General features: G+C 40.2%; 2 protein-coding genes across 3 annotated transcripts; one reads left to right on the forward strand and one right to left on the reverse strand.

Annotated features, from left to right (window-relative positions):
- Positions 1–922: 922 nt before the first annotated feature.
- Positions 923–6988, reverse strand: btf3 (basic transcription factor 3). 2 transcript variants are annotated; one of them, XM_085793029.1, is made up of 6 exons: positions 6953–6988; positions 4959–5027; positions 4378–4491; positions 4084–4285; positions 2512–2568; positions 923–1475 (listed from the first exon to the last, which is right to left on the reverse strand). In XM_085793029.1, exons 2-6 carry the CDS (start codon positions 5025–5027, stop codon positions 1429–1431), a joined length of 489 nt encoding a protein of 162 aa, XP_085649155.1. In that variant the 5' UTR covers positions 6953–6988; the 3' UTR covers positions 923–1428. The 2 variants fall into 2 exon arrangements, with proteins under 2 accessions (XP_085649155.1, XP_085649154.1); XM_085793028.1 differs by having other exon boundaries at positions 6890–6988.
- A 7114-nt stretch (positions 6989–14102) lies between these two features.
- Positions 14103–16061, forward strand: foxd1 (forkhead box D1). The gene has a single exon (XM_085793030.1). It carries the CDS (start codon positions 14409–14411, stop codon positions 15495–15497), a length of 1089 nt encoding a protein of 362 aa, XP_085649156.1. The 5' UTR covers positions 14103–14408; the 3' UTR covers positions 15498–16061.
- Positions 16062–20215: the final 4154 nt, after the last annotated feature.

Consider the following 20215-nt stretch of genomic DNA (forward strand, 5'->3'; position numbering starts at 1 on the left):
ATGTTTTATAATGCAGAGCTACCATTAACATTAACTGTATGGCTGGCATTGCTTGTGACGTCACGCCATAGACCAACTGATGGAAAAACACTGAGTTTTCAATAAAATGATGGAAAAATGGTGTTATATACTGTATCTAGTTTTAAATAGTGTTCATTTAGCCTCTGTGATTATATGTCCTGTCTTGCAGCAGAGTTATATGAGAAGTCTCAGTTTAGTTTGAATTTGCAGAGCAGCCTTGACGATAGTGGAGGTATGCAGACGGCTCTGAGAGGCAAAGTTTTGAAAACATCTTCCTTGCAACATAAGAGATAACGTTGCCGTTGCTAGGCAATATGGCGTGTCGTGTCCCATGAGTACTCTGTATTGTGCTTAAATACTGGTGAATTGCGCTCCTCTCCCCACTGTCCGAGTTGAGTTTTTTTTTTTTAAATCAGGACTTTTACTTTTATTCTATTACATTTAAAAGTTAAAAAATATACTTTTACTCACAGGAGGCACTTTAGTTCTTAGGCAGACAGATGCTTTATTTATAGTTATGTTCTCAGGCAGACACGAGACATTTGATTCCCTCACTCTACATGTTTACTCAGGTGTTTTTTTTTTGTTTATCATACCACATCTATTTCATTCACCTGAAAGTGACATAAAGAGAACAAGGGGAGAACCGTTTTTGGTTGCTTTGCTTCTTTTTATGCGTACTATAAAAATACTTTGTACTTTACTTGTACTTTTGATACTTAAGTTATGGGTGACTTTAACTTAACTTTTACCAAAGTCATTTTCAGTTATGGTATTTGTACTTTTATTTAGTTATTTTTTCAAGTATTTTATACACCTCTGGTTTCGTGTATTTTTTTTTTGTGAAATGCTCCTTTAATGAAACTGCACAATCTACAAAGAAGACCATAAAAAACAGCACTTTTTGACAGTAGCAAAGGTTTATTCCAGAATTGGTGGGGTTTTGTTTAGCGAGGCCACAAAGAATTAAGGTTCAGTAACATGGAGGAAACAGATTTACAGCAGGAGCCTGAAACACCACATTTTTTAAAACACAATCTCTCACTCTAACGGGAACAGAGAGCACAACAAGCATTTGGAAGAGTCTGGTGGCAAAGAAGAGGTGGAATGAGTACTAGAATACCTTTACGCTTAAATACTGCTACCCCGGTTTTTGTTTTTTTTTAATACTTTCGAGTACTATTCTAGAAAATTACTCAAAAAATAATTCACTTAAAGAGTATGCAAGTATTTTTTTGATCAGGTGTTGCACATACCACAGAATGCTCACAGCCAAAAGTTGACAGATTATCCATCTTTTTCTTGTACTTAAACAAATAAATTTCCACCTCTCAGACTAGACAATTAAAACACATTGTGCCCCACATGGTCCTGTCAAGTTTTGACACTCCGGGAGTCCAATTTCCTCTAGTTAGCCTCATCCTTGGATGCTTCATCAAAATTCTCCACCAGATCTGAAAGGACAAAAAAAAAAAAAAAGATTCAGCTGTGAATTGGGCTGAAGAAGAAAAAAGAAAAAAAAAGGCACAAGGAGGCATTGGCGCAAATTACTCTCAGAAGGTGCCGGAAAAGTGTGTTTATCTGAAACGTGATACTAGATGTAACGCAGCCTCCTTTTTGCTCATCTTTCCCGCTCCTATACGGACTGCAATGTGCTCGGCATATGAGGCCCTCCCTCGCGGTCGCAACTACTGAGAGCAGCTGTAAAAATTATGGCGTAACGCACCCAAAACGTTGGCTTCAATTACCCCATGAAATGCGAGAAATCTGCAGGTTTTTGGCTCAAAAGGGGGTTGAGGAGGTGGGGGGGTTAAAATGGAAACAATTCGAAAGGTCTGAGTAAACATGTTCCTTCAGTGGGAGAACAAAAAGGGAAACTTAACTCCAATAACAGCGTGATGGCGATGGCTGTTAACCCTGTGCCATTAGGGCTTCAACCGCCTCCTATTGCAGTGAAGAATACATGTGTAATCGTTTGTTACATTAGTGAGAACTCTGGTTACAGAGCAAAGGGGGGAGGTGGGGGGAGAAGTCCTGGGAAAAGCGAGAGATTACTGTAATGGCAACCTCATGTGTTTGGTCAATTTCCCTGACAAAGAAAAGCAAACCGAATCTTAAGATCTTATAAACAATGAACATGAGATTCAAACACAAGACGCTGCATTGCACCATGGTCTAAAAGTAACTGATGAATCCCCTTGGCGTGACCCCTTTCATGAGCCAGAAGAAAAGCAAACCTGCCACGGTTATTTAACACAGAGGGAGGAGAGAGGAGAGAGGGAGAGAGAAGAAACCTGCTGCAGTAACGGACAAGTGTGAAGGAGCATTTCAAAATAAGACCACCAAACAGTTTGATGTCTGACACGAAGAGCAGATTTGACTCAAGAAATGTTGTTTCACGACGTTAAACGGCGGAACAGATCCTGCACACGACGAGCCGCTGAATGGAAAACAATGAACAACAAATGTTCCTTTTCCTCCGGCACTCACCTGGAACGTCGTCGTCTTCTTCTTCTACTGCTGCAATCGGCGCTTTTCCATCTGCAGCTGTAAGAACAGAAAATTACGAGTCAAGAGGCTGGATTTTTTTTTTTTTTGTTTTAAATGGTCCAACACCTGAAAGCAAAACTCTTTTCTCTAATCAAGTCTGACCAAACAGCAAATACAGACATGAACCGAGTGTAAAAACAGAGAGGCCAGTGTGTCTATGTCTGGGAAATCTTGAAATCTTTACCACAGTGATGTGTGCTACAACTTAAAGGGATAGTTCAACATATGGCCATAATCCTTATAGTCATAGGAGAAGGTTCATTACATGTTGTTTTGAGATCTGCGGGGCAGAGCCGTGAGCTGTTCAGTGAACACAACGGAGGTGAACGGTACTTTCACTTCTCCCTCATCAAACTCATCAAATACACAATCCATCAACTCCAAAACGCTTTCGTGGAGAAGTTGTGTCCTGCACATTCACCACGCTATGAAATAATCATGTAAAATTATGTAACATTAAAAGGACAATTCCGGGCAAATTCAACTCGGGGTGTATTTTCCTAACATTTTAGGTCTAAAAGAAGGAATCTGAAGATTTTCAGTTTAATCGCTCCTGTTTTGCGGTAGTTGTGTCTGTCCCCGCATCGCCACGGCAGCAATGAATGGGAGCGGATGCAAGTTCCGCTGTTTAGGCTGTTTACATCCCTCAAAGCCGCAATTTTTTTCCACAGACAGCGTCAGATGGAGACTCAAACATGCACCGAGAAGTTTATTTACTTCAAGCAAGCCGACATGTTTGTAAAACTAGATCTAATTCAAAGTCTCCCGGAGTCTCACACGAGACCCAAGTTGCCGTGCTCGGTGTGTTCAGGCGCAGTAGGAGCTACCGCTTGTGTCATAAACACAGAAATATCAACTCTTGACTTGCTTCAAGTGTACATTTTTTTCCACAGACAGCGTCAGATGGCTACTCAAATATGCACCGAGAAGTTTTTTTTACTTGAAGCAAGTCAAGAGTTGATATTCCTGTGTTTATGACACAAACGGTAGCTTTCCCACTGCTCCTGAACACACCGCGCACGGCAACTGGGTCTCGCGCGAGACTCCGGGAGACTTTGAATTAGATCTAGTTTTACAAACATGTCGGCTTGCTTGAAGTAAATAAACTTCTCGGTGCATGTTTGAGTAGCCATCTGACGCTGTCTGTGGAAAAAAAATGCGGCTTTGAGGGATGTAAACAGCCTAAGCAGCAGAACTTGCATCCGCTCCCATTCATTGCTGCCGTGGCGATCACAACTTCTCCACGATAGTGTTTTGGAGTTGTTGGATTGTGTATTTTATGAATTTAATGAGGGACAGGGGACCTGTACCATTCACCTCCATTGTGTTCACTAAGCAGCTCACGTCTCTGCCCCTGCCGATCCCAAAACAACATGCACCGATAATTAAAGGTAATGAACCTACTGCTATGACTGTGGGGATTATGGCATTAGGTGAATTTGCCAAAAATGTTGAACTATCCCTTTAATTTAACATGTTGTGTGACGAGTTTTAGCATGGTAGAGCACTGACCCTGTTTGGGCAGGGCCTCGGCGAGTCTCCTGAGGCTCGTCAGGCTGTCGGCTCCCAGCTGGTTCAGGATGCCCGGCAGCATCTCGGTCAGCTGCTTGGTCTCAGCGTGGCCGGTGATGGTGAAGGTGTTGGCGGCGAGGGAGGCCTGCACTTTGGGATTGTTGAAGTGGATGACTGTTCCTTGATTTGTAAACATGTTGACCTGCGACAGAACAAAACAAAACATTGTTTCAACAGATTCAGCTCGGACCACGGTGGGACAGATCTCAGAGGGAACGGGTTTGTTCAGCGTACCTCTTCAATACCAGAGATGTTGTTGACGCCAAGTTTCTTTAAGGAGAACTGGAGCTTCTTGTCATCTGCGGTTGCTGTTCTGTGTACGACCTTCTTCTTTCTGCGGGCACTTCCCTACGGGCACAGTCGAACAAACATGACTCTTAATGCTCTGTTAATACATCATCTATTCAATTTAACATAACATGACATGTGTGGTTCATTTCTGGCCTAAAGTTGCCAGCTGCTTGTAGTCTATTTATTGCAGTTTGCTGCTGTGTGGCCCACAATACACTGTTTGCCAAAAAAAATAAAAATATTGCTGCAATGAAGCAAAACTATATATATAAAAATGCTGGTTGTCATAGAAACAGGGCAGAAACTTCTCCAAAGTTTAACTTGCACAAAGCAGCTTTGCCTGAGCTTAACGTCTTATGTCACCAGATTAATATTTAAGTTTTCTCTTGTCAGTTTTCTGCAGCTTTTTATTTCACTCTACTAATCTCTGGCAGGGTTTTAAAGTAGTAGGAAATGTCATTACTGCTCAATAAAATAAAGGTCCTGCAACCTGTGATAATCCTTATAACTCTTATTGGTTTTACCTTTCCGCCGATGCGGACTTGTGCCTGCAGTTTAGCAAGTTTTTCTTGATTCATTATAGCTTCTTTCATCTGCAAAAAAGAACACACATCACACATAATTAGGTTAATTGTGGTTGTTCAAATTATGGCACAAGGCAGGCTTAGATTCCCAGACACACAGCACACCATGCAGGAGGGAGGATAAGGCGATCAGACTGTGACATCAAAACTGAAAACACAAACTGAAACCAAGCAATAGAGAGTTTTTGAATTAGTTCCTGAAACCAGTATAGTTTTCTCTTTATTTTGTCTTAATGCTGGAACTACAAGTGAGTCGTCATGTATATTTGAAATACAGTCAATGTGATAATATCTATGAAGACTGTGCATAACTGTAGTGTTACACCCTGGCATTAACCTGCTATTACAGACAGGGATAGTTCACTGAAACCTTTGCAGCTCTTCAGCACACCTGCCATTTACTTAATTAACACATACCTCACTGGAGGCGTGTGTATTTGGTACGACCTGTTTCATTCATGTGCTGATTTCCAGCTCTGATCTCAGCAACTCAAACCAACTAGCTTATTAGTAGAAGGACAATAAAAAAGAGAAATAGGATGATCGTGCAGTGTGACAGGTATTCTGGTCAAACTGTTCTGACATGACACTGAAAGCAACACAACCAACCACACCTGGGTGCGAAAAAAATGTGACACGCTGAGTCTGACACCTGTGAGCAAACTGTTTTTACAGTGGCTGGAGCAAAAAAAGAGAAAGAAACAAACTCAATTGAACACTTCAATTGAGATTGATGACATATATTTTGAAATGAACACAACTGCGATTATCTCTGTGCAATATATTGTATATTTTACAAAGCAGCTTTTATAAGTGTATGTGATACTGTTTTGATGTTGCTTTGTTTTGTCTTTAAATTTGCACTTTTTTAATTGTTTGCACTATTATTGCATTGTATTATGGTTGTTTAACTATTGTGAAGCGCATTGAGTTTGCCCTGTGCATGAAATGCGCTTTATAAATAAAATTGAATTGAATTGAATTAGTTAACTAAACAACATTTCTCCCTGGGGAAATTTTGCTGCAGTAGTGAAAAGCTATTTTCTGCTTCTCTATCTTTATATACACATGTATTGAGTGTAATAATGACAGAATATTGTTCTTTTTGGGGGCTTTTGACAAACTTGTACTTGCATGGATCATTTTAGTACATTGTCTTTGTATTAGGGTTATTATGTGTGTATATCCTGGCTTAAACCTTGCCAAATCTTACTGCTACCCAAAGAAACCGACGGCAGCGCATAATACTAGTAGTTTTGCAAGGTGTAAACAGATGAAGAGAAATTTGTAAAAGAAAAAAAATTCTTCTTGAACGACTCACACATGTCAACACACACTCACACACACACACACGAGGGGAGCGGAGGCTTTAGTGTGGGTGTGGTAGTCGGAGCTGGTGCAGATAAAGGAGAGGCAACTGGACTTTTTTTTTTTTTTTTTGAAGAGAGTAAGGAGCTGTCAGATTCACATGAGTCACGTGCGCTTGTTAGTTTAATTAATGGTTTCTCTCATCTGTCTGTTATGAACTGAACAAGCGAGCAGCACTAAACAACAAAAGGCTGTGGTTAGTTAAGGCCAGACTAAATAAACCCCAAAAGAAAACACTACAGGTAACGTCAGGGTTGGTTTTAAGCTAACGTTTGCTGACAATTTCGATTAGTCACTGCACCGAAACAAGGTGTGGTTTTTTAGCTTTTTTTGTGTGTGTGAAAACTTGCATGCTAACTCCAGCTAGCATCGTTAGCTAAGTTAGCTAACTGGTGGACTGACTGTGGTGGTCGGCCCTGTCACTTCACACAACAACCGTCAGTAACATTAGCTTCAAACCTCGGCGGATTTCAGCCATCTAGTGAGAAAAGGCTTTCGTTTACCTCTTGCCGTCGGATCGGGGGGAAACAGTGCAGGGAAGAAGGTATTTAAAGCTCCTCACTGACCTGTAAACTAACAGCAGACACATGCGGGGAGCAAGATGGAAGCGAGAGAGGAGGGAGGAAGTGACGTAGGCGGAGAAAGTAAAGCGCAATGTACCTTGGGGGTTTGCTGCCCTGAGTTTAGCCTTCAGGCAACAGCCTTTTTTTTTCTTTAAACTCTTTATTGCAGAAACATTAACTTTATACCAACTTTCTAATTTGTCAGAAAGGATGCTAAAATGTCCACAAAACACTGTAGATACAGTAAGGTCACATAAAATGACGGAAACATTTGATTATTTTAAATCTTTATCACATTTGTATTTCATTAATTTCAGGGAACTTTGTATAACAACAGATAAGATAAGATAAGATAAGATAAGATAAGATAAGATAAGATGATCCTTTATTAGTCCCACACTGGGGAAATTTACAATGTTGCAGCAGCAGATAACAGCAAAGAAATGTATAGCACAGATAATAAATAGCTAATGGCATTGGCAACATTGTAATCGAAAATGACTAATCAATAATAATAAGAAGAAAGAAAATATATAGATTCCAGTCCAATCATGTTCTGTGCTGAGAACAGCTCTGGTTTTGGGGAGGAAAGTAGGCTACCAACCGGCAAAACCATTCATCTGTTGTTTTTTGCTATATATTTTATTGTAATAAAATTATTATTAATTATTAATCTAATTATTGTGAAATGATATATTAGTGCTGTTGTTTTCTTTGTTTTCTTTCATGGTGAAATATTCACTGCAAATAACTTTGAAGACCATGAGAAATCTGTGAATGTTGAGTTTTACTTGTTGAACCTGGAAGTATGAAACTCTGAAACTTATAAACCTTATAAAACATCATTTTTTTGGGGGTGAGTGAGTGAACTTCTGACAAAAAAAAAGGCCATGACACTGTATCACAGCCTGTAGAGGATGAGGCACCTCTAGCCTGTAGAGGGAGCTGTGCCCCACATGTTGTACCACACTGAACAAGCGAGGGGGGGTCAGCCTCAACCTGTGGAGCCCAGACTCAGCAGAGCACCCTTTGATTGATATCAGAGTAATCAATGTCCATGAATGTGCCCAACTGCCCATACATAGATATCTGCTCACTAAATGGCAAGTAATATGTTGACAGTGACGCAATTAAGTATAAATAAAATGATTTAAAGTATTTGAATAGCAGCCCCATGCATGTCATTGAACGCTACAGACAAGTATATTTTCCACATCCCAAATCACTGTGCGTGCATGCCTGTTTTTCCCATGTTTTTTTTTCCTCAAACAGCTTTTTTATTACATTTTTCAATCAATAACAGTAGTACAGTCTATCTATCCTGCATCCAGCTCACCATGCAACACCAACAGACTGAAATGAAATACAAAAAGTGAAAAGGTAGCAAGGGTGCAGAGCTGTATGGAAAGAGAAAAGGGAATCCATCTCAGTTCAATTGTATTTTCACTTATGTCCACACACATTTTTTGTTCATCATCACAGATGATTGTATAAGATAGGCCAAGGGTTCCCAAACTTTTCCCAAACAGCATTAGCTTCTGGCCAGGGGCCCATTTTGCAAACCCACGGAGATTGAGGCTTGATGTCAGGCACAAACTACCAGGTCAACACAGTTTATTATGTCATGAATGATATACAGGCAAGCAAGATGAGCATTATGGTAAATAAGGTTTCATATTACTATAAATTATATTTCAAAATAATTCTCAAAATATAATCATTTGATTTGATTTAGTTATTTGCATTGTTTCTCATCTTCACTCCCCTAGTACTCCCACTTTGAAAACCACTGGGATATGGCCATGGATGTATTATGGATATGGCACGTTCACGCGCCCTAAAAAACGTAAATACGTACGTAATACGGAAGTGCGAACACATGCAGTTCCTCGACAGGCCACTCAAGGCCGCCGTTCGGTTAATTCGGTTAATTCTCATAAAAACTCGGTGTAAATGTTAGAGAAATACAGAAATACACCAGTTTACGGTCTCTACAGTCAAAATCAATCAAACAAACCTTAAAGTTGTGCATTTGAACGTAGCATCTTGGATAACAGCAGGTTGTTGCCAGTGGTTACAGTTCGTTATAGATTCTGCTAACAGCCGCCTGAGCTAACTTCAGCAACTGAACGTGACCTTCCGTTTATTATTTATTTGTGCCTTTCGGAGGATTTTATCAAGCAAATATTGGACAGTTGTGGCATTCCGTGTGGGGGGAATCGACGACCAGAACATGAGGACGCCTGTGCTGCCCTATTTTAAGGTGAGTGGAAAAAAGTAGCACTTCGTTAGCCACCCTATCAAGAAAACTAGCCAAACTCCCAGCTGTGGTAATGAATCTGATGCCAACGGGAGTGTATGTGTGTGTGTTTGCCATAATTATTTTTAGGCCGACTTGCAAACTTCACATATTATGTACCACTTTTTTTCTATTTCGGATTATCCGGGAATTAACTGTTGCCAGGCAACACCACTGTAACCTACGGCCCATTCATGGCTCCTCAGAAACGTATGGGTGACGTGACGGAGGATGCGACGATGTTTATTTAGGCCTATTTATTTATTTGTTTGTTTGTTAAATTTATTTTACCTCAAAGTGGTCTGTGGACACATTCGAGTAGGATGATCAAATGAAAAACTATTTGTGTCCTGTTCGTTTGGAATAACGCCTCCATCTGGTTCGTTTAGAAAATATGAGAATCAGAAAAACTTTATTGATCCCCTGCGGGAAATAGCCAAATGACTCCCAACCGACTTGGGGTGCATATCTGTAATTGGGCATGTGAGTTTTTTTATCAAAACATAGATTTTATATTTATATATTATTTGTATGTAAACTTTTAATTAATAGGCTATAGCCTAATTTTGCGGGTGATGTTGAATTTTGACATAAAACTCTGCAACTTGCTTTGAGGAAGTTCCCTGTTGGCTCCAGAAGAAATCTCAACTTTGCCTGATATGGCTAATGTTTTTTTTTATCATGTCTCCTCCAGCCTATAGGCCTATGCATGCAGGTCACCTTGTTTGTGTGGGTTGTTTGGTCAGTGGTGGTGGTGGAGGCTCAGGCTACAGCTCAGTGCTTCCTTTGGATGGTTTGTTTTGTTATGGACACTAGTCACACTTTCACCAGTGTGTGTGATCTGTTCACCTGCTGTCATTCAGTCTGAACGTCTGGATGAAAGGACCATTGGTGTGCCTATCTGTGTTTGTTAGGACAAGTTTGACATTTTTGGTCCAGACTGCACAACTTGAAAAAGCTGTTTGCAGGTTAAGACTCTTAGCTCACTGTAAAGGTTGGGGGTTATGGATTAGTTGTGATGGATGAAATGAGGGCAAAGGGGGCGAGGAAATGTCAACAAGTTATAGGAAAGTGAGGAAAAGGTAAAACTTGGGTCCCTTATTCAACCTGTGTCTCTTTCAATGAGTGTGTCTGTGTCTGTGTGCTGCTCAACTGTCACTGTCACTGATGTAGCTACAAATATCTTGTCATGAGGTTAAAACAAAAGACAAAATATATTTTCATCTTGAAATGACACACGTGCAGGCAGCTATCCGCTCTGAATTATTTTCTCCAAATATTTCCTGCAGCCTAAACGCCAGGTAAACATGAACACAGATAATGAATAAATTAGCACTGCGCTCGAGCTCCATTGCGAGATTATAGCAGTAACAATGGTGATGGTGTTTTGTATGGCATTTTTATATACGAACATGGATGGATATGAAGCAAATATTGACAACACCTATATCAATAGGCTACACCTGAACAGTTGCTAATAGCGAATTGATTTACGTAACGACATTCATATTCAATAATATTATTGATCGCATTATAGTGATCACAAATATGTGTCACTTTCTGCCACGCCTTCTCCACCTGCACAAATCGTGTACCTGAGGATGCGTTTAGGGGTCGTCGGACATGGGTTAAGTTTATTTTTTTTCTTTTAACTTTAAAGGAAAGTTCGTGTATTTGAGGCTAAATTATGCAGCAAAGCTCAGAAACTATGATCGATTGATTCGAGTGAAGATCTGAAAATAGGAGTTTAGGTTGAAAAAAAAGGTCATTAATAAGAGTAGAATAAAGCTGGTTCCTCGCGGTTATCAGGATTTGGAGATGGCATGTAAATGCAAGAATATAAACAATAACATATTTATGTTGCACGTGTTTCTAAATGTATTTAAAAGCCCGTGTATTCATTTATCCTAGTGAGTTTGAATGTTGTCCTCTCTTTACGCCTTACAGTAGGTATATTTGTTGGTATCTTCTCTCCTTTTCTGCACATGATTCACACTAATCTCTCGCCTCAAACGCCCCCTCTGAGACGAACTGGTTTTGTGGCACTTTTTTTTCCCCTTTTGATGCCAGACCCAGAGGTAGACAGGCAGCTAGGCAGACAACCAGCAGCCGGGCGGGCAGGCAGGCGGGCGGGGATTGCCTCTACAGCAGCGAGGTGCTCTACCCAGTGGCACGGAAACGCCCTCGGATCACAGAGGGGGAATTTAGAAACACTTTAGAAGTGGTTATAACTAGTGCTGCTGTTGTAAAAAAAGAGAGTCCAGTCGTGATTCATGATGACCTAATGCTTTTTTTTTTTTACCCCCTTGATGATCAGAGCAATCACATACATTTGTAGGTCTCCATGTACGGCTGCAGTTATCTGTACTTTATGAAACTGTGAAACTGTTTTTTTAAGCCCATAACTCGTGCTATAGGCTATTTTTTATGTAAAAATGTTAGTAATTTTCCATTCATAGTTTTAAATGCTAACTTTACATTTTTTTTTTTTACAGAGAGATGACTAATGTATATCTGTATATAACTATTTAATGTAGGCTACACTAAGATGATGTGGAAATACCCATATATTTCTTGAGGAGCGATTCCAACAACATCACTGTTGAAAATCAAAACTTAACAAATAGCTTCATCAATAAGAAATGTTTTTTTTTTTCCATTAAAAGTTAATTACAGCATCCATAATGATCAATGGCAAACGTGACCGTAACTATTCGTTCATAAATGTCTGATATGATCAACGATCAAGTTTTTATAGTTTCCTTCTCCTCACCATTTATGAACATAACCAAAACTGAAATAACACACAAACTATACAGCGTGGGTGTGGAGTGCCCCTATGACTTGCTCTCCTCTTTCTGTATTTTTGTTGTTGTTCTTGTTTTCAAATTAAAAGTCAGCAATAAGTATCACGAGTTTATTACAGTCCCACGTGTGAAGTCTGCCGTGAAGTGACAGAAGAACTATACCAAATAACATCCAAGAGGTTGTTATCAATAAATTGCCAACAGTGCAGACTAACAAAAAAAGAGAAAACCTTAAGCCTGTTAGTGTTACTGTATTTTACTGTAGCAACCTGACGCTTTTATCTATATATAAATTATTTATATGCGCTGTTGTAAAGTTTCACATCAGGATAATAATACGGTTTTTTCTGTAGTAAACTCTATAATACAAAAACTGTGAGTGTGAAGGTGAGTTATGTGTAAACTTCTGGTTGTTAAATCTTCCAGCTGTGAGTGCTTTCAACAAAAAAAAAAATCTTTTATGAGCCTGAAGTGTTTTATTAATTGTGAGAGATGTTCACCACTAGATGGCGCCGGTCAGATGGGAACCCTCTGAAAAGTTACACAGCACCTGAATGTAACATCTGACAGTTTGAGTTTTTACACTGGTGACAGTCATAGCTATGGATTCAAAAAAAAAAAAAAAGTATTATTATTATCTGTTATTTAGGTCTAAATGCGCTTGTGAGTCAGTTGCATTTCGGGAAAAAAAATGCCCCATAACTTCTAATTGTCTTACAGAAAGGATGAGAAGTAAAAATCTATGCGAAAGAAGTTGTTTTCCTTTTAATAATGTGATCAAATTAAGCAGAGCGTATATTCAGATGAATGTACTCCCGTTTGTTTTTATTTATTTAGCAAAAATTGCAGTGTTTCTGGGGTTTCCTCAGAAATGGAGTAAACTTATTTTTCAGTCTCCCGTCTAAACAGTCACATTTATAGAGAAGGGTGAACAGCAGCAGGATGACTGAGAAAACATCTGTACTCACACTTTACTATAGTTAACCTACTCATAATTAAGTTCATAAAGACTATAAAACATTGAATGATGACATACTTCATATATATGAGTAGTAGTGTAAAATCAACAAATATTAATGTATGCAAGCATCAAATTTTAATATACAATCCAGACACATATAAATGAATATTGTGTATAATCATGTTCTTAATAGGCTCACACATTACAGTGCACACCTGCAGTGGCCAGACTTTCTTAACACTTTTCCCCCTATAGCCTAACGTTATCATAATATTGCTTCGTTAGACACAAAGAAACATGAAAAAAAGAAAAAAATGAAATAAAAATAAAATTAGATGGAGATCCCCACACACATGCAGCAGCAGCAGCAGCACTATGCTCCTGCAGACGCACGGCACACACAGGCCTTATATCTGGGGCTTGCATGCTCTGCGTGACCCGTGACTGATTCGAGTTAACAGCTGACTCTTTTCCATTACAAATGGCTCGCGGATAATCTAGATAACTACCGGATCACGCAAACTGAGCTCGCCTGTATGTGGTGCACCATGACTCTCCGCCACTATATCATAAGGTATTCATATCACACATAGTATACAGTGTTCAGCTATTAGCCTATTGGGGCCATATAGGCTATATTACAAAAGGTGCTATTTGTTAAAATTAATAAAAGCTAAATGTCTCTTATGTAGCCTATCATAGGCCCACTGATCATTAAACAATTCAGTAATTAGATAAATAAAAAATGTCAATATTTATCTCGATCTCAACAAAGACAACACCAGTAATCAGACTTTCCACATCTGTTTTGTGTTTTTATATATATTTTTGCGTAAAACACTGTAGAGCTCCATGAGTCATATAGGCCACCAGGAATAACCACTAAGGCCACACCAAACTTTTTTTTGTATTTTTAAAATTTTTTATAATAAATAAAAATAAAAAAAACACTAAGTTAATTTTCAGAGACCCTTTTTTGTTATTTAATTTCTCTCTCTCTCTCTCTCTTTGGTGACGTTTCCCCACCATGTGACCAGGGCAGCGGTATAAATAACAAGCCAAGATCCACCCCCTCTGTGATTCAGGTTTGGCCCTTTTGCAGGTTTCCCGGAACATTTCTGTGCCTGGCATCGACGGGGATCGTTCGTTATAGTCGGCGGCGACAAAATAATAATAATAAAAAAGAACCCCGCAAACATATGGAAATAGCGAGAAAACAGGGGGGCATCTCTCACACCGGCGGCGACACGTGCTCCTCTCCTCTCTCCCCTCTCCTCATATGAGTTTTTGAAGAGGGAGGGCAAGCAGGGGCGGCTTGTGCATCTCATCGTCTTCCTCATCTGGCGTCCGAGCGAGGAGGGCACGGGCGGTGTGTGCGCGCGTCGTTGAGCCATGACTCTGAGCTCAGAGATGTCGGATGCCTCCATCCTTTCGGAAGAGACCGACATAGACGTGGTCGGCGAGGGGGAGGACGGGGACAACAACCAGACGCGCTCCTTCGTGGACGAGGTGGCGCAGATGCACGACGCCGCCGGGATCCTCCTGGCCGGCTCTCCTCCTCCGTGCCTGGACAGCTCCAGCTCCTCCTCCAGGGATGCCTACAAGCCGGCGGGCAAGAACAGCCTGGTGAAGCCTCCTTACTCCTACATCGCCTTAATCACCATGGCCATCCTGCAGAGCCCCAAGAAGAGGCTCACCCTCAGCGAGATCTGCGACTTCATCAGCAACCGCTTCCCGTACTACAGGGAGAAGTTCCCGGCCTGGCAGAACTCCATCAGACACAACTTGTCCCTCAATGACTGCTTCGTCAAGATACCGAGGGAGCCCGGGAACCCCGGGAAGGGCAACTACTGGACCTTGGACCCGGAGTCGGCTGATATGTTTGACAACGGGAGCTTTCTGCGGCGGAGGAAACGCTTCAAGCGGCAGCAGACGCAGGACTTGCTGCGGGAACACAACACTTTTATCCCCGCGGCTGCTGCGTATGGCTACGGACCGTACGGCTGCGGGGGATACGGCATCCAGCTCCAGTCCTACCACACACACTCTGCGCTCTTTGCTTTCCAGCAGCAGCAGCAACAGCAGCAGCAACAACAACAACAGCAGCACTCCAGGCATTCACATTCACATTCACACACGGGAACCATTATCCCTGCACCGTCTTTGATGCCCACCACCACGGACTTAGCCAGGAGTAGGTTTTATCCCCAGCTCAGCGCCAGCCTGGGTTCAGCCAGCGTGCAGGCTGCTGCCCCGGTGCAGAAGTCCAGCTCCCCGGTGCAGCGGTCTCCCTTCTCCATAGAGAGTATCATAGGAGGGTCGCTGAGCCCCTCCAGGACTTCTCCGGTCCTTGTCCCGGTCTTACCCTCCTCTCTGGGGCCTCCGGCGGCCACACAGCCCCAGACCGTCCATCCCGGAACCGTTTTACACGCGGCTGAAAACTTTCCCAGCAGAGTGGTCAGCGGCACGAGCGGCTGCTAAAAAAATGTCTTAAAAACTACAAACTTTTTCCAAGAAACTCTTTAAAAAAAACAGAAACTGCAACAAAAACAAAAAAACGCCCCCCTCTTTGAAGGTAGGATTATTTTTGTATGTTTATTTGATAGCACGCAGCTGAATGACGGACATGATAACACTGTTTGTGCCTAATATTCATGCTGTTTTTTTTTGTTTTTAAAAAAAAAGATATATTTATGTTCATGTCTTTTTTTCTCAGACTGTTGACCACGAACTCTCCTTGTATTTTCCATGAAGTGATTCGTTTCAGTCACTGTTTATAGGGCGTCTCAGGATAATGACTTAATGAACAGGTTATGAATGATCACATGTTTAAAAAAGAATAGGCTAATAATGTATTTGTGTCAAACACGTCCATGTTTTTTTTTCCCATTAGTTTCTCAAATCAAAACGTTTTTTTCTAAAGTTTTGATTTGAACTTTGTATTAAAAAAGACACAGAGAGCAAAGTCATACATTTATAATAATAATAATAATATGCAGTGTGTTGTTTATTTCAGTAATAAAACATTGTACATTTTTTTGGCAAGTATTGTGTAATTGAAGTGTGATATTTTTACACAGTTTGTTTTAAACAAGAATAAATTTCGTTTTGCAAAAAAAAAAAAAAAAAAAAAAAGTTAATTTGTTTGGAAGTAAGTTTATTAAATAATCTAAAACTTCATGGGGCCATAGTGGTATCCAGGTGGTATACTAAAGAAATAACGTCGCTATCGCATTAAGTAGGAGGTGTGAAGGGAATGAGTGTTTACATGTGATTGTGTGTATTAATCAACTAATAACAACTGATTGGCTTTGGCTCAGGGGTAAAAAAAAAGAAAAAAAAAAGTGTTTCCTCCATTTCACAAAGTGTGCGTGCGAGTCAGGGGACATTAAAAATGTAGTATAACCTTTGGATTATTAAGTTTACACTAAAGTAGTTTGTTGTAGATGTTGGCACACTTCTGTGATGCCAGGGCTGCACACTTTTGTTTTGGATCATGCGCACTCCGGGCCTGCGTGTCCATCTGACCTCTCTCACACTCATCCTCCGTAATTACGGTGAGCGGACAGGAAGGTGTCAGCGGGGTGAGACGGCCTGTATTTTTTGCCTGCTCCAGGCCGGTGATTATACCGGTGCTGATGTCGACAGCTGGCCACGCTCTTGAGAAAACACTCCTCGTTCAGTATTTCATTATCTGCTCTTATTTGACACAGTTTTTTTTTTCCTTCAGAGAAAATGAAATGTTGCACCCGAAGTCTCGCTATGCTGTGGCACCGGGGTCCAACGGAGGAGGACGGGAGGGGGTGGGGGGTGTTTTTGGAGGTTAAAGCCACCTTAATCCACTCATTTTTACTCACTTCTATTTTGGCCTTTTGTTTGCCCCGCACAGAAAATAGCATGTCAAGCAGCCGCTGACACAACAAGCCAAACAAAGTGCAAAACGCGCAGAGAAATGTGCAGATAATTAACAAAACAAAACAAAAAAAACCTGCAAAGTGGACTCACCTCCAATTCCAAAAGTGCATTTGGCTGCAGGAGCAGGTGCTGAAGCTGGAGGCTGCAGCAGAAGCAGCAGCAGCAGCAGCAGCAGCACCTGTGCTACCGTGATGCTGCATGATGTGTCTGACCTCTTACATTGAATTTTTCATGACTTCTGTATGTAGCCTTTACTGTACATGCAGCCTTCTGCTTCTGCTGCTGCTGCTGCTGCTGCTGCTGCTGCTGCTTCCGTGACTGGATGTGTGCGCCCGGCGACTGCGCGTGTGTGTCTGCCTGATTCAAAGCAACGTGTGTGTAGTAGATGGCTAAATTGGTGCAGCGCTTCGAGCCAGTTCACTAGGCCACGGGAGGACAGCTATTGCGTGATGATGTAACACGCAACGAGAGACAGACACACTCACACACACACGCACACACACATATACACACATTCACATACACACACTCACAGTGAGAGCAGCAGGGAAGGAGGTCAGTTGTACTGTATGGATTTGTTTACAAATAGAGAGGAGCTTTCCAGGGGGATAATTAATGCAATAAGACGTTATAATAATGTAATAACTTGTACAGTCGCGTGAGCTTTGTCCAATCTGCCACAATAAGAGTCCTTCAGAGGTTTACCGTGTGTGTGTGTGTGTGTGTGTGTGTGTGTGTGTGTGTGTGTGTGTGTGTGTGTGTAGTCGATGGTGACGTGTAAATTATGGTATCTATTATAATCAAGCAATTTGCTACGCTAATGCTGTGTATTACATAGCGTGTTGTTTTATGTAATAGCTTCGTGATCATTACCGTGACCCTCGCATAGGCCTCTATCTTTTTTTATCTTATCAGGCCCATGTGGAGCATTGTCTCCGTAACACACGGCCGATAGTGTGATAGTACAAGTGATATTGATTTTTCCACTCAATTTATAGTCAATTTCGCCTCTTTTCCAATTGTGTCTGTATAATTGCTTTGCTAATAGCTTATTTGATAAATATTTGTGTTGCTAATGGTTGAGGGTCGAGCATCCTAAGATGCACACGTATCCAGAATACACACCACGAGTTTTGCACCATGCACACACACACCCACCCACCTACACACACACACACACACACACACACACACACACACACTTGGACCCACGCGGCCTCCAGCAAACGCCTCAACGCCATATTCAAAGCAAATAAACGCCCAAACGTTCACGTCCCAGTGATGTAGTCTGTGAAATTGTGCTAAATGCTACGTGCAAATATAGTGATTTATTATGGGCCATTATATGACTCCGCGTTACTGTAGCTCCCTCATGACGCCATTTTTGACCAGGACTGGGCTGTAAAAGAAAGCTCGTGCCTAACTTAAGGTTTAAAAAGACACAAGGGGAAAAGACGATGCATGTAGAATTAAATCTATCAATCTATCTATCTATCTATCTATCTATCTATCTATCTATCTATCTATCTATCTATCTATCTATCTATCTATCTATCTATCTATCTATCTATCTATCTATCTATCTATCTATCTATCTATCTATCTATCTATCTATACGTGCTCTGGTTTCGTCTTCTTGATTGAAGAGGATAATTGATTGAACAAACACAAATCCTTTACTTTTATGGTCAAATTGTCCCTGAAACTAAAACTTTTCACCTAAATGGTTTTCAGATTTTTCCTTCATTAGGGTTCAGTATTAGAGCTACTAATAGTATTAATTATAGTTAATATTGCATATCCTTAATATTTTCTTCATAATGCTTTATACAAACCACTCTGAAGAGGAAAATATTACATAGACAGACAACCACAAAACAAATTACCTTATATTTAAAATATCATTTATAAGTCATTAAAACAAAGAGTATTGGGATTTGATTTAGTTGAATTCACCTGGTAGAAAAAAACACACACACACACACACGTGGTATTTCTAAACCGCATTTTAAAATGACTGTAATGACCAGGTACTAAATCCAAATTAGGTTCATTAAGTGTTTTGTTGTGAGCTGTGTATATAGCAACAGCAGCAGAACATACATGGGTATAGTCCTGCAGTTAAAAAAAAAGGAGGGGGGCTTTTCATGAAATGTCACGGATCATGTGGGCAGCAGCCCTCCTCGAGCATGACTGAAGCTCAGTTAGCAGTTTATCCTGCTGGGTCACAGGTCATGAGGAGAGGGGATAAAGCACAACACTCAGCCCCATAAAAGACACCGGCCTCTGGGTAAATGTGTTGGGGCATTCGAGGCGGAGAGAATAATGTATATTTCGAGGAAAAGTCATAAAGACCTGGCAACCGAGATTTAAGAGGCACAGCAGTAGGCAGGTTATTTTTTTTAATTTTTTTTTTATCCTTGACAAGATCTCACACTGACCTCATCATCTTTAACATAACAAATGAACTGCTTTTTAAGCTATACAACAGTAACTTTGAATGAATTTAATGATTACATTAAAATGTAATAAAAACATAATGTTGGAAAATGCGATATATAACACTTTTGTATCTTAAAATATGTTCAGCTACAAAATAAAACATAAAAACAAATAAACAGAGATGTTTGTAAAGAGGAAAAAACATATTTTATTACATCTGATACACAGCAGTGTTCATTTTTAGGCTTCTGTTTTGATGAGCTATTAATTTTTCAGCCTCCACACAATCGTATGTTATGACGCTGGTATGTAACCAGATTTGTACTGAAACTCTTTTTCTTCTAATAAGAATGTAAGAATATTTTAAGATATATAAAATGACACACACACTGTTCCACATTCACATACTGATAAATAATGAATGGAGATTGTGGGATTATCAAAACCTATTTATTTGATTTTTTTTCCTCAATAAAAATGTATTATGTAACTTTTTATCAAACATGCTATATATTTGGTCTGATAATTTATAATTTATAATAATGTAAGAACCCAGGTGCACTCCATTAAATCCTCAGTGAGGTAAACCAAATTGTTTATAGCTCTAAGTTTTTATGGCTCCATATAGAATAACATCAATTTCCAATATCATAATCATAAATCAACCTTTTATAGCACAAATCAAACAAAGTAATGTGGTAAAACGTACCTCAATTTAGCTGAAAAGTGAATATTTACATGTTTGGTACACGTAAAAACTTTTTAAAAATCATTGATAATGCCGAAGAACAAATGAACTAGCACATATGTTTTTAAAGAACATGTATTAATGTGAATCTGCA

Source organism: Trachurus japonicus, chromosome 12 (genome assembly GCF_045865225.1).
Source record: "Trachurus japonicus isolate A0001 chromosome 12, Traja_1.0".
Taxonomy (NCBI): Eukaryota; Metazoa; Chordata; class Actinopteri; order Carangiformes; family Carangidae; genus Trachurus; species Trachurus japonicus.

Bases quoted from the DNA above. Each gene is read 5' to 3' on its own strand.
- btf3 (XM_085793029.1), bottom strand. From the start codon at position 5,027: ATGAAAGAAGCTATAATGAATCAAGAAAAACTTGCTAAACTGCAGGCA. The intron at 2,569-4,083 runs GTCAGTGCTCTA...CTGTTCTTACAG, and splicing joins CGAGGCCCTGCCCAAACAGG to CTGCAGATGGAAAAGCGCCG. The intron at 1,476-2,511 runs GTGAGTGCCGGA...TTGTCCTTTCAG, and splicing joins AGAAGACGACGACGTTCCAG to ATCTGGTGGAGAATTTTGAT.
- foxd1 (XM_085793030.1), top strand. From the start codon at position 14,409: ATGACTCTGAGCTCAGAGATGTCGGATGCCTCCATCCTTTCGGAAGAG.